Below are 11,884 nucleotides of genomic sequence, written 5' to 3'. Positions count from 1 at the left end.
AGAAAGGGGGAGAATAGCCCATTCACCTATAGTATGGTACAATATCGCTAAAGGAACACTAAGTAAAAGTAGCTTTTTTTTCCTGTTTAAAAAGTGTATCATATATTATTATTTTATTTATTAAAAGATGGCAACTTTACCCCACACTTGGGGTAAAGGCCCCCTATGAGGCTTATAGTGATATCTTAATATAGAGACAATAGTTATAGGGTTACATTTTTACTTGCAGCATGATGCTTTTTGAAATACAAATGAAAAAGTGTGCACCATTTTCTGTTTTCAATCACATTTGACATTTCATAACATCTAAATAATTCTATAAATTAATCTGCATTGTTATTGAATCAGTCAATGTGAGCCCATTTTGATTGTTTTGTTGTTGTTGTTGTTTTTAAAACAAATCCATTCGCCCTACTTAAAGGAATATTCCAGGTTTAGTACAATTTAAGCTCAATCGGCAACATTTGTGGCATAATAATTACCATTCAAATCAATTTTGACACGTCCCTCCCTATCTTTAAAAAAATAAATAAATCTGTGTTATAGTGAGGCATTTACAACAGAAGTGAATGGAGGCCAGTTTGAACACTGACTGTTTTAAAAGTATAGCCACAAGACGTTAACAATATGACATGATTTTAGTGTGAGAAAATCACTTACCAACCTTTTCTGTGTAAAGATATAGCCAATTTACAACTTCGTTGCCATGAGGATGTCGACAAACCCTAAAATGACCATAAAAAGGATGATTTAAACAAGGCTGTCCACACAGTCTTCACACAGTGTTTGGGATTGACAACCGCATTTATTAACAATTGTTCATGTTGCCTGAAAACATGAAACATGCGCTTTGATCATGAAAGAAATTGTTGCATCACACCTTTCCTTGCCTAATTGCACATTGTGGATGTCACATTCTGTGAATGAAGACCTTTTTAACAACTATGTATAATTACTACATATACATGCACAGCTAATCCAGATAAAAGGACATTTCTCAGTTGTGTCAAAGTCTTCACTGAATTATTGTTAGAAATGATGGATTAATACAGATTTGATGCTGCCGAACTGAAATGAAAAACTAAAAATTAAATTAAAATCCTCTTGCAGTAAGAATAAATGACTGTGATTGATCGATCCTATTCAGTGCTGAGAAAAGGAACATATAGGCCTACCACATGACAGTGCCATCTATGCGATCTTTTGCCTATAAAATCTTACAGCTGTTTATATCTAATTGGATTTTTACACTGAATAGTATTTTTTTTTATACAAGTATTAATACATGTGAATGTAAATCCACCTCAAGCATTAATAAAGTCCCCATCCATTAATAAACAATTGTGATTGGCCTATCTTTTCCAGCGCTGACAAACGGAACATGTTTTGGAAGCAGTTCGGACCACTTGATAATAATTTACACCTAATTAATGATACCGAAAAACTTTAAGAACCATTCAGTTGAAAACAGGCTTTAGACACTTTTACAAATGCCATCGTGCAGTGCCCCCTGGATGTGGTGCCCCTGGGTATGTGCTCAATTGCCCATATGGTCAATCCGCCCTGCTAGTTGTCCAGTACAGTTCCGTTCACACAGCACAGGTTTGTCAAAAATTCGGTTGTGAGACCGGAAAATGTGTCAGTTCGGTTATAGAATGCGGTTACACTTGTAAATCTTGTGTGTGAACTTAACCATATTAAGCACTCAAAACAGGTCTGACAACTGTATTCTGCTGTTGTGAGAACATGGCCTTATGGCTCAAATAATACATGAGCTTTAACAGAAGAATTTATGTAAGTGCTTTTATGAAATTATAAGCTTCACATTTCTGCCTTTAAACTCACAATGATGTAGTGGATTTAATACACTACGTAGTCAATTTCAGTGATGTACTGAATGTTTTTTACTATGCACGTCCACTGCTACATATTATATTAGATTCTATTTATAGTATTATGTTATTTAGTGTTGTCAGTATGGCATATAGCCTAGGCAATTTTTTTTGACAGGATATATTAGTCTAGTGGTTAACTAAAATTAGTAGTTTAACTAGGCTACTGTCAGTAGATCTGTGTCTATATAAGCTTTAATGTTTAATAAATTCATCCATATAATAAATAATTGTTTCTCTCTGGCAGCTTCAAAGTTTTGTGTTTATTTAAAATACTGGATATATGCAATGTTTTGTATTTTATCTCCATAACTGCTCTACTTGTTCCATATTGTAATCGACCATTGCAGGATACAAGACAAAATGTTCTTCTTTTTATTCTTGTCATCTCAAGTAAGTCATATTTTATAACAATAATGTGTTGTCCATAATCCACATAACTTTGTTTTAGAAATAAAAAATCCTTTGTGTTTTGTGTAAGGTTTAGAGACTGAAAATATCTACCTGTAACTGTATAATTATCCTCTTGTCTTAAAGAGATGTGTAGAAACAATCATCGGTGTGTAATTATCATTAATTTTATTAATCAAATAAAGGCTATAGCCTATATTTCTTTGTCCCTCTGAGATATATGTGACCGAGTATAAAATAAGATTTGAATCCAAAATCCAATCTAAAGAAGAAATAGGACTGTATATGTTCTCGAAACTGAATCAAACAAATAAAAAAACATGAAGCCTAATAGTCATAATCCATCCGAAACAAATGCAAAAGTTATAAATACACAATACTGTACTAATAAAAATAAATTATTTAAGGAAATACAATCATTACTGCACTCTTTCACTTTTTATTTACTGATAATGCTACATACTGTACACGCTGAAGAACATTTTTGCATTAAAATAGCCAGTATATCGCAGCTCTTAACGTTTAAAACATGGATTTAATCCACTATGTAATGGATGTCTGTGAAAAGAAGATGAAATCCACCATGACGTCATCATGCTACAGTCCACAGCGAGGACCTCTTTGGGGAGAGGAAGGCTTTTTACTCTAAATACTACTAGCCTATACTAATAGTTTCGTATACTACAAAAGTAAAAAAATATATATATTTATATATATTTTTATTTAATCACCTTGAACAAAACTGAAAATTATAAATAATATTTTGTCTAATAATAAATGTAAAAATTTCAGGGATTCTCTTTAGCTACATTTGCTAAATTGTAATATATATATATATATATATATATATATATATATATATATATATATATATACTGTATATATACAACCCCAATTCGACAGTATGAAAATTGTTAATAAAAACAAACAAAAAGGAGTGATTTTAAAATTATATTCACCCTTTGCTATATTGAAAGTAGTACAACTACACATTATATGATGTTTTACCTTGCGAATTTCATTTTTTTTATATATTTTTTTAAAAATATGGTCATTTCAAATCAAGATTGCTACATACTCCAAAAAAGTTGGGACATTCAAGTGTTTACCACTGTGAAACATCACAATTTATTCTAATAACACTGTAAACCAGTCAATGGAAAGGAGGAGGCAAGAACCGGCTTGACAATATAAATAATAGTTTTAATGACAAACTTAAAAGACAAACACACACGACGGGCATGTCCGTAAACGATCTCTCTCTCCCGCACGATCCTCTGCAGTCGGCCTTTATCCCTCTCGAAGGCTTGATTAGCCTAATACGGGACCGGGTGTGTAGGATCACGACCCGGCCCCACCCTCCGCCCTGCCACAAACACTTACTAAGCATTTGGCACTGAAGACACAAGTTTGTTAAGTTTTAAAAAGTGAAATTTTCCCCATTCATCCATTCTGTAGGTCTTTAGAAACACAACATGATCTTCGTTGCCATATTGTGCGCTTCATAATGTGCCACACATTCTCAATTGGAGACAAGTTTCTGCTTATTTGGCCAGTATGTGGTTTGAATTTGTCCTGCTGAAAATTCCAGGGCATCCCTGGAAAAGATGTTGCTGGATGGCAGTATATGCTGCTCCAAACATTTTACACATCAATCTGCATTAGTGGTGCCCTCACAGATGTGCAACTTACCCATGCCTTGGGCACTGACACACCCCTAGCTCATACAGATATTGGCTTTTGGATCTGACGCTGATTACAGTTTGGATGGTCCTTCTCCTCTTTGGCCCGGAGATCAAAATGGCTGTGTTTTTCAAAACCTTTACGAACCAAAAAAACTTTCCACTGTTCTACTTTCCATCTAAGATGAAAATCCATCTTGGTTCTCCAAGACCAGAGAATTCGGCAGCACTTCAGGACAGTGTTGATGTAGGGCTTCTGCTTTGCATAGTAAAGTCTTAACTTGCATCTGTGGATGTAGCGGCAAGTGGTGTTGACTAACAAAGGTTTACTAAAGCTATCCCAAGCCCATGTTCAGGATATCCATTACAGATGAATGCCGTTTTTTAAGGCAGTGATGTCTGAGGGATCAGAGATCACACGCATTCAGAAATAGTTTTCGTCTTGTCCTTTACACACCTAGGTTTGACCAGGTTCCTTGAATCTTTTAACTATATTGTGAACTGTAGAGGGTGAAATGCCCCAAATCCTTCCAATTTGTCTTTGGGGAACATTGTTCTCAAAGTGCTGGATTATTTGCTGAAGCATCTGTTGACAAATTGATTGCTCTTGAAGGACTAGCCTTATTGAGTATACAGTACTATGGCAAGGCAAGGCAAGTTTATTTATATAGCACATTTCATACACAATGGTAATTCAAAGTGCTTTACACAGAAGAGATTAAAATAAGAATAAAAAAAATATATAAAAAAAAAAAGAAGAAGAAGAAGAATATGACACAATTGCCTCGTCAAATTGTTATTAGTCTTAAATTGCCCCAGTCTCAACATTTTTGGAGTGTGTTGCAATCATCTGATTTGAAATGGCTGTACATTAAAAAAATTAAAACAAATAAAAATGTAAAACATCATATAATGTGTAGTTGTAGTGTTTTCAATTTAGCAAAGCGTGAATATAATTTACAAATCACTACTTTTTTTTTTTTTATTGCATTTTTCAAACTGTCCCAACTTTTTTGAATTGGGGTTGTATATATTTAAGCAATATCACACAAGCAGGAGTGCTATATGGCCCTACATCAGCACTGCTGTGAATCTAGTGCAGTAGGTAATCACAGCGGTGCTGATTTAGAGCCAAATATCTCGATTACAAGTGTGATTTTGCTTATATACAACAGTTCAATGAACAAGTACATTTTGAAAAAATTGAAAAAACCAAGTACAGTCATAAAAATGCATTTGTACATGGAACTACTTTATTACATGGCGGATCAGAATCTGCCGTTGCTGGTTCAAACCAAATTAAGCATTTGTTATTAATTCAAAAAGTCACTTTAGAAATAGTATCACAGGTGCTGTTTCTAACAAGTTATTGGATAAACAACGATGGATATGTGTGTGTGTGTGTGTGTGTGTGTGTGTGTGTGTGAGAGAGAGAGAGAGAGAGAGAGAGAGAGAGAGAGAGAGAGAGAGAGAGAGAGAGAGAGAGAGAGATGGAGCATGTGTGATCACCTGTTGCCACTCCCAAGCAGAGATGCGGTCAGCTTTCTGAAGATTAGCTTTCTCAGTGGAAAATTAGCAGTCCAAGCAGGGGTATTTCTCCCTATTTTGCGGTAGCCGAAAGAGTCTTTCACTATAGAAAACGCAATCTTCTCTGCCATTTGAAACAGTAGTTCCTCTCCAAAGTGGAAACTCCAGTAAGAAGTAAGCACCTTGAGTTTGTGTAGTCAATCAGTCAGTTGTGTCTCTCAGCTGTGATGCCGTAATGCTGAAGTTGTTCGTTTGAAGCCATTTAAAGCTATTTTCTAGCTTTAGTAGTGTAGTAGTAATACGAGTGATCATGGAGCACTGTTGTATGTAAACACTGGCTGATGCGGAATCAATGTACAACTAAACAAGAGGATGAGTACATCAGAGTCTCTAGTTTGAGAAATAGACGCCTTACATGTCCTCAGCTGACAGCTTCATTGAATTCTACCTGCTCAACACCAGTTTCATGTACAGCAGTAAAGGGAAAATTCAGGGGTGCAGGCCTTATGGGAAGAATTGCAAAGAAAAAGCCACTTTTGTAACAGAAATTAAAAATGAAAATGTTAGAGTGGGTAAACAAACAGACATTGGACAACAGATAATTGGAAAAGAGTGTTATGGATCATAACCCCATTGAGCTTTTGTGGGATCAGCTAGACTGTAAGGTGCATGAGATGTGCCCAACAAGACAGCCACATCTATGGCAAGTGCTACAGGAAGTGTGGGGTGAAATGTCACCTGAGTATCTGGACAAACTAACAGCTAGAACGCCAAGGACTAAGTAGTTTAAGATGTTCTAAAAAAAAATCTTGTTTGAAATTTTTTTTTTTTTCAAATTGTAATAGTAATTTTCATGTTATTAATGTCCTATATGTGACTATACGTTATGATCAGCTGAATGCCACTTTGGTGAATAAAAGTAACAATTTCTTTCCATAAGTGCAAAATCTGTAGGCTACATTACTCCAAACTTATGGCCGCCAGTGTGTGTGTTTGTGTGTATACACGTTTTGATCTAATATATTTATATTAGATCAAAACGCTCAAGATCATAAGCCCTGTTGCACCGTACCTATTTTGTAATCTCGTGAATGTTGTTGCATTGCGGCTCTCAGAGAGAAAACTGATCTGACGTCATTCGGCCAATCGCCTCTCTACAGGGGCTTTCCATCATGGCGTCTATGCAGGTGAGTGTTTCCCTAAACACATAAGCAACTATTTTCAAATCACATTGTAGATACTTTTTTGAAATATTGCTGTGATATGACACCTTTCGGTTCCTCTGGTGACCTTGTCGGTAGTGATTTAAACACAAGGTAGTCAGCAGTTTAATTCGTACGCTCATTTGTTTACTTTTCAAGCTAGCGTTCAGTCAGTCAAAAAGCCCGACAACTCTCTGCTGTCATCACACACTGTTGTTGCTGTGAAAGATGATACTTGTTAACCCGATGTTGTTTGTAATGGAATTATGTTGTATCGTTCATGTGGAACTGTACAGCATTTTAATGATGCCTAATCGTTAGCAACAATAGCATTGTTACATTTGTTTGACCAGCTCGCTGTTAGCAGTCTACTGTCTCTCATCTGGTTAGTTTGTTCCTCTACAACTGAGACGTCAGGATGTCTTAAAGGCAAAAATGACATTTGTATTATAAAATACTATTTGAAGAATGACGTCTTAGCATGCAAAAATATAGTAGACATGAAAAATAGCGCGATGCGAGTTAGTTTCTCTATTGCTTGCTTTGAAATAATGCTTAAACACGACATTATTTTTTATTTACAGAAAAGATTACAAAAGGAATTGATGGCACTGCAAAGTGATCCACCACCTGGAATGACACTAAATGAGAGAAGTGTACAGAACACAATCACGGAGTAAGTTATGATATGTTTCCCTACTGGACTTGCTTGGCAACTTACTTTCCTTAACCGGTTTGTCTTCTGTATGTCTTGAATAGGTTCATTTGTCAATGAAATTATTCTCATAAATATGCCTGTCTTTGTCCAGGTGGTTTATAGATATGGAGGGTGCACCAGGTACTCTTTACGAGGGAGAGAAATTTCAACTCCTTTTCAAATTCAGTGGTCGATATCCTTTTGATTCACCTCAGGTACATTTGGAACCTTATTAAATATAATAGTATTTTTGTCTTTTCTATTTTTCCCCCTTTTAATCAAATCTTAATGTTTGTTACAAATATTTGAATTATTTTTTATAGGTAATGTTCACTGGAGAGAATATACCCATTCATCCACATGTCTATAGCAATGGTCACATCTGTTTATCTATTTTAACGGAGGACTGGTCGCCCGCTCTGTCTGTGCAGTCTGTTTGTTTAAGCATTATTAGCATGTTGTCAAGCTGCAAAGAAAAGGTAAACTTAGATTTTTTTCGTATCTGATTTGGGAAATTTTATTGAAATGAATTGTTATAGTTGTCTAATCAGCTGTTTTCTTTACAGAGACGCCCTCCAGATAACTCCTTTTATGTAAAGACGTGTAATAAGAATCCAAAGAAAACAAAATGGTGGTATCATGGTGAGTCCCTTCGATTTTACTTCAGCTTGTCTTCTTCACAAGACTTTGTATTAACAGAGATGCAGTATTGTGCAAAAGTATTAGGCACTTGTGAAAAATGTTGCATAGTGGGATGTCTTCAAAAATAATGTTCATTTATCCGTTGACATCATACAAAGTCCAGTAAACATAAAAAGTTACATCAATATTTGGTGTGACCAACTTTGCCTTTAAAACAGCACCAATTCTCTTAGGTACACCTGGACAGTTTTCTTGGTTGTTGGCAGATAGGATGTTCCAAGCTTCTTGGAGAATTTGCCACAGTTCTTTCATCTATTTAGTCTCAATTGCTTCTGTCTCTTTATGTGGTCTCAGACTGACACAATGTTCTGTGGGGGGCTTTGTGGGGGCATGACATCTGTTGCAGGGCTCCCTGTTCTTCTGTTCTAATCTTTTCTATTTGCCAAAGTAATGTTTGTGAGTCTAACATTTATATTTCCTATTGACACACTAAAGCTGAAGATATAAATAACCATCGTAAGACAAATGCTTTTGGGAAACATCTTATGTGCCTAAGACTTTTGCACAGTACTTTTTAGTAGTTTTTGTATTGACAGTCTTAAGTGACTTTCTTTTAGTAAACATAAGTTGTTTTACTTTAAATCACTTTCTTTGCCCTCTCTGTACACCCACTTATGCCTCCCTGTTTTGTTTTTGTTTTGATTCAGATGATACCTGCTAGTATCTAAGTGCACCATTTTGATATAGACTTTTAAGGTAAAGTACTTTATTATTTTGAGTCTTTGAATTAAGACTGAACCAGCGGACCCTGGCAATTTGTGTATGGATTGAGGACACACTTCTGCTGACTGGGAAAAGTGCAAAGAAACTGCAGGAATGTAACCCACCCAGCAAGGATATTTTGATGGAAGCAAGTTGTGGGGATTATCTTTTTTTTTTTTTTTTTTTTTGTAATGTTTGAATTATGTTGTATTGTTTTCTTTTCATAAAAGGGTTTACACTGTTTGTGCAATAATATCTTAAGTGTGGGTTTGGAATAAAAAGAAAGTCAGTGCAAATCAGAAAACGAACTACTGTTATGAATAAATCATCAAAAGCAGAGAAAAATATCTATCTCTGCCTTGCTTAGGCATGCACTGTGACATTTGAACAGGGAAAAGATTTTAATTAATATTTTATCTGTATATTTAAAACAAAATTTTCTTTTAAGAAATAAGCCATTTTAAGTTGAATATTGTAGTTTGGTGTAGTGTATAGTACTTGGTCTGATAAAAGTACAATTTATTTATATCTACAGATTTGATGCAGGGTGATAATCATATTACATTATCTGAAAGGTAATTTGAGATTACACAGAAATGTTTTATGGGTTCATTTTTAAGCACTGATTTTATAGATGGACCCACATTTTGTGAAGTTAAAACAAAGAGATAACTATAAACATAATTACTCAATCTTTCATGTGAAACTCTAGCTAATCTAGCTATTATAAAATGGGCTCTTTTAAAAAGATTACTTTTCCCTGCTATTAGCTTTAGAAAATTAACAATTTGTGTTCATGGTTTTGTTATAACTTTATTTAAAAGAAATGTTCATATTAAAGTAATATATTTTAAAATGTTGTCATGTATTTTATAATTCTAATGTGATTTATAAATATGTGCCATTCAACTGTATATAATGATGTAATTATGTACACAAAATAGGCAAATTGATGGTACCTACACTGTGTGTTTGGTATAATCATGGTTTAATTTTGGTAATACCAAATGTATTTTTCAATTTTAATGAATACTGCCGGTTCAATACAAGATAAGCTCAACCAACATCATTTGTGGCATAATGTTGATTACCACATAAAATAATTTAGACTCCCTCCTGTTATCAAAGTTACAGTGAGGCACTTGCAATGGAAGTGAATAAGGAAAATTTTGAGAGGGTTTAAAGGAAGAAGTGTGTAGTTTATAATTTTATAAAAGTTTTAACATTAATTGTTCTGTTAAAACTTTTGTGTTATTTGAGCTGTAAATTTCTTTAAATCGTAGATTTTTATGGTCGTTTTAGGGTTTCCGCATTACATTGTCATGGCAAAGGAGTTGTAAAATTGAATATAATTTTATACAGAAAAGGTTAGTTAGTAAGCTATTTTATCACACTAAAATCATGTTAACACGCATATTGTTTATGTCTCCTTGCTAAACTTTTTAAACGGTTAGTGTTTTAAAGGGATAGTTCACCCAAAAAAATACAATTTTTCATCATTTACACACCCTCATGCCATCCAGGATATGCATGACTTTCTTCTGCTGGATAAATACAGAATTTTAGAATTTAATTTAGCAATTAAATGATGGCCAGAACTTTGAAGGACTAAAAAGCACATAAAGGCAGCATAAAAGTAATCTTTAAGACTAGTTAGTGGATAAATCCATATCTTCAGAAGCAATAAGTGTTGGAAAGATAAAGACAGATTGTAGTAATTAAGATTATGCCACAAATGCTGTAAATTGATCTTAACTTGTCATTAAACCCGAATACACCTTGAAGGTCAAATGTATCATTTCTGACAGAAATGACCCACTTCACCAGTAACGTTAGTTAGTGATTGAGTGCAGTTCTGTCCACTAGAGGGAAGTACAGTATCGCAGACACTCACAGCAAAGCAGCAGACAATTATTGGGAAAGCGAGGTCAGTGAAGAGTAATATAGTTGGAGTCTAAATTAGTAGATGGCTATATAAGGATAAACTAAAGATATAGTTTGTCCGAAAATGAAAATTCTTAAATTATTTAATAAACAAATGTACTTCCAAATCTGTGCGACTTCTTTTCTTTTTTTCTTCAATGAATGTGAATGGTGACTGAGTAATTCTGACTAAAACATATCTCCTTTTGTGTTATACGGAAAGTCATATGGGTGATTTTTTTATTTATTTTTTTTTTATTTTTTTTTTACTTGAAAGCATGTAAAGCATGTTAATATTATAAAGCAGACAGTTGCTTTTTACAGGGGTGAACTTGACATAAATAATTTTTATGAACTTGGAAGTGTGAGGTATCAAGTTATGGCTAGGAGGAAGAGGGGTCTTGTCAAGGTTGACCTTAAATAATTTTGTTTAACTGTGATACATTCTTGATGTGCTTCCCTTAGTGAATCATCTGTCTATGAAAACTGTAAATGATGGTGACCCTGTTCATTCTAAAAAGTGAACAAGTCTGGAATGTTTCTGGTGTGTTTATACAGATGTAGTGCGTAAAGACCACTGTCTGATCCACAGTACATTCATTGGAACTTTCTGTTCCGTCATACGGAATTCCACTGGAGTATGAATGCTTTAGACTCTTCCTCATGGGGTATCTCTCTTGAAATGTGCCCTGACATCATCACTTATCATAATGTAATGGTATCATCCAAATGAGCATGCATGGTGGGAGTATCATTTCCTGGTAAAGGGAACGGGATATACTATGTATCAGTGATCTCTCTTGTCTCTAGCATTTAGCCTGTTGGTTGAGGCATGCCTGTTCAATTTCAAAGAAGTTAAGGTCAGCCTGAGGCTATTAGTCAGTGGGATTAATATTTGGGGGAGAAGAGCTGTCTGCTTTTCCGCGGTATCTTTGTAATGAGTTGACTTATCAACAAACAGGGTAGTGGTGCAATAGCTTGGACGTAGGCTGAAATTGTGTATCTTTTCCATTTGATAAAATACTAATTTACAAATCAGATTTACTGAACGATGAAAATTAAATCTTATTTTCCTCTTTTGACAATTTTCAAGCCATATATGTAGTTTAAAATAGGTATATTTATTGTAATAAAACTTTTACTTAA

General features: G+C 34.5%; 1 protein-coding gene across 1 annotated transcript; it reads left to right on the top strand.

Moving 5' to 3' along the window:
- The first annotated feature begins 6,641 nt into the window (after positions 1-6,641).
- LOC127648885 (ubiquitin-conjugating enzyme E2 W-like) lies at positions 6,642-10,780 on the top strand. Its single transcript, XM_052133699.1, has 6 exons — positions 6,642-6,699; positions 7,299-7,390; positions 7,524-7,626; positions 7,735-7,890; positions 7,978-8,053; positions 8,761-10,780. The coding sequence occupies exons 1-6, from the start codon at positions 6,685-6,687 to the stop codon at positions 8,772-8,774; spliced, it is 456 nt and encodes a 151-aa protein (XP_051989659.1). The 5' UTR covers positions 6,642-6,684; the 3' UTR covers positions 8,775-10,780.
- Positions 10,781-11,884: the final 1,104 nt, after the last annotated feature.

This window comes from Xyrauchen texanus, chromosome 9, assembly GCF_025860055.1.
Source record: "Xyrauchen texanus isolate HMW12.3.18 chromosome 9, RBS_HiC_50CHRs, whole genome shotgun sequence".
Taxonomy (NCBI): domain Eukaryota; kingdom Metazoa; phylum Chordata; class Actinopteri; order Cypriniformes; family Catostomidae; genus Xyrauchen; species Xyrauchen texanus.
The sequence above is the reverse complement of the archived record's forward strand: the minus strand, read 5'-3'. Positions and strand labels throughout refer to the sequence as shown.

What these genes read in the sequence shown, in the direction of transcription:
- LOC127648885 (XM_052133699.1), top strand. An exon ending in GTACAGAACACAATCACGGA is followed by an intron (nt 7,391 to 7,523) that starts GTAAGTTATGAT and finishes GTCTTTGTCCAG; the next exon opens with GTGGTTTATAGATATGGAGG. An exon ending in TGTCAAGCTGCAAAGAAAAG is followed by an intron (nt 7,891 to 7,977) that starts GTAAACTTAGAT and finishes TTTTCTTTACAG; the next exon opens with AGACGCCCTCCAGATAACTC.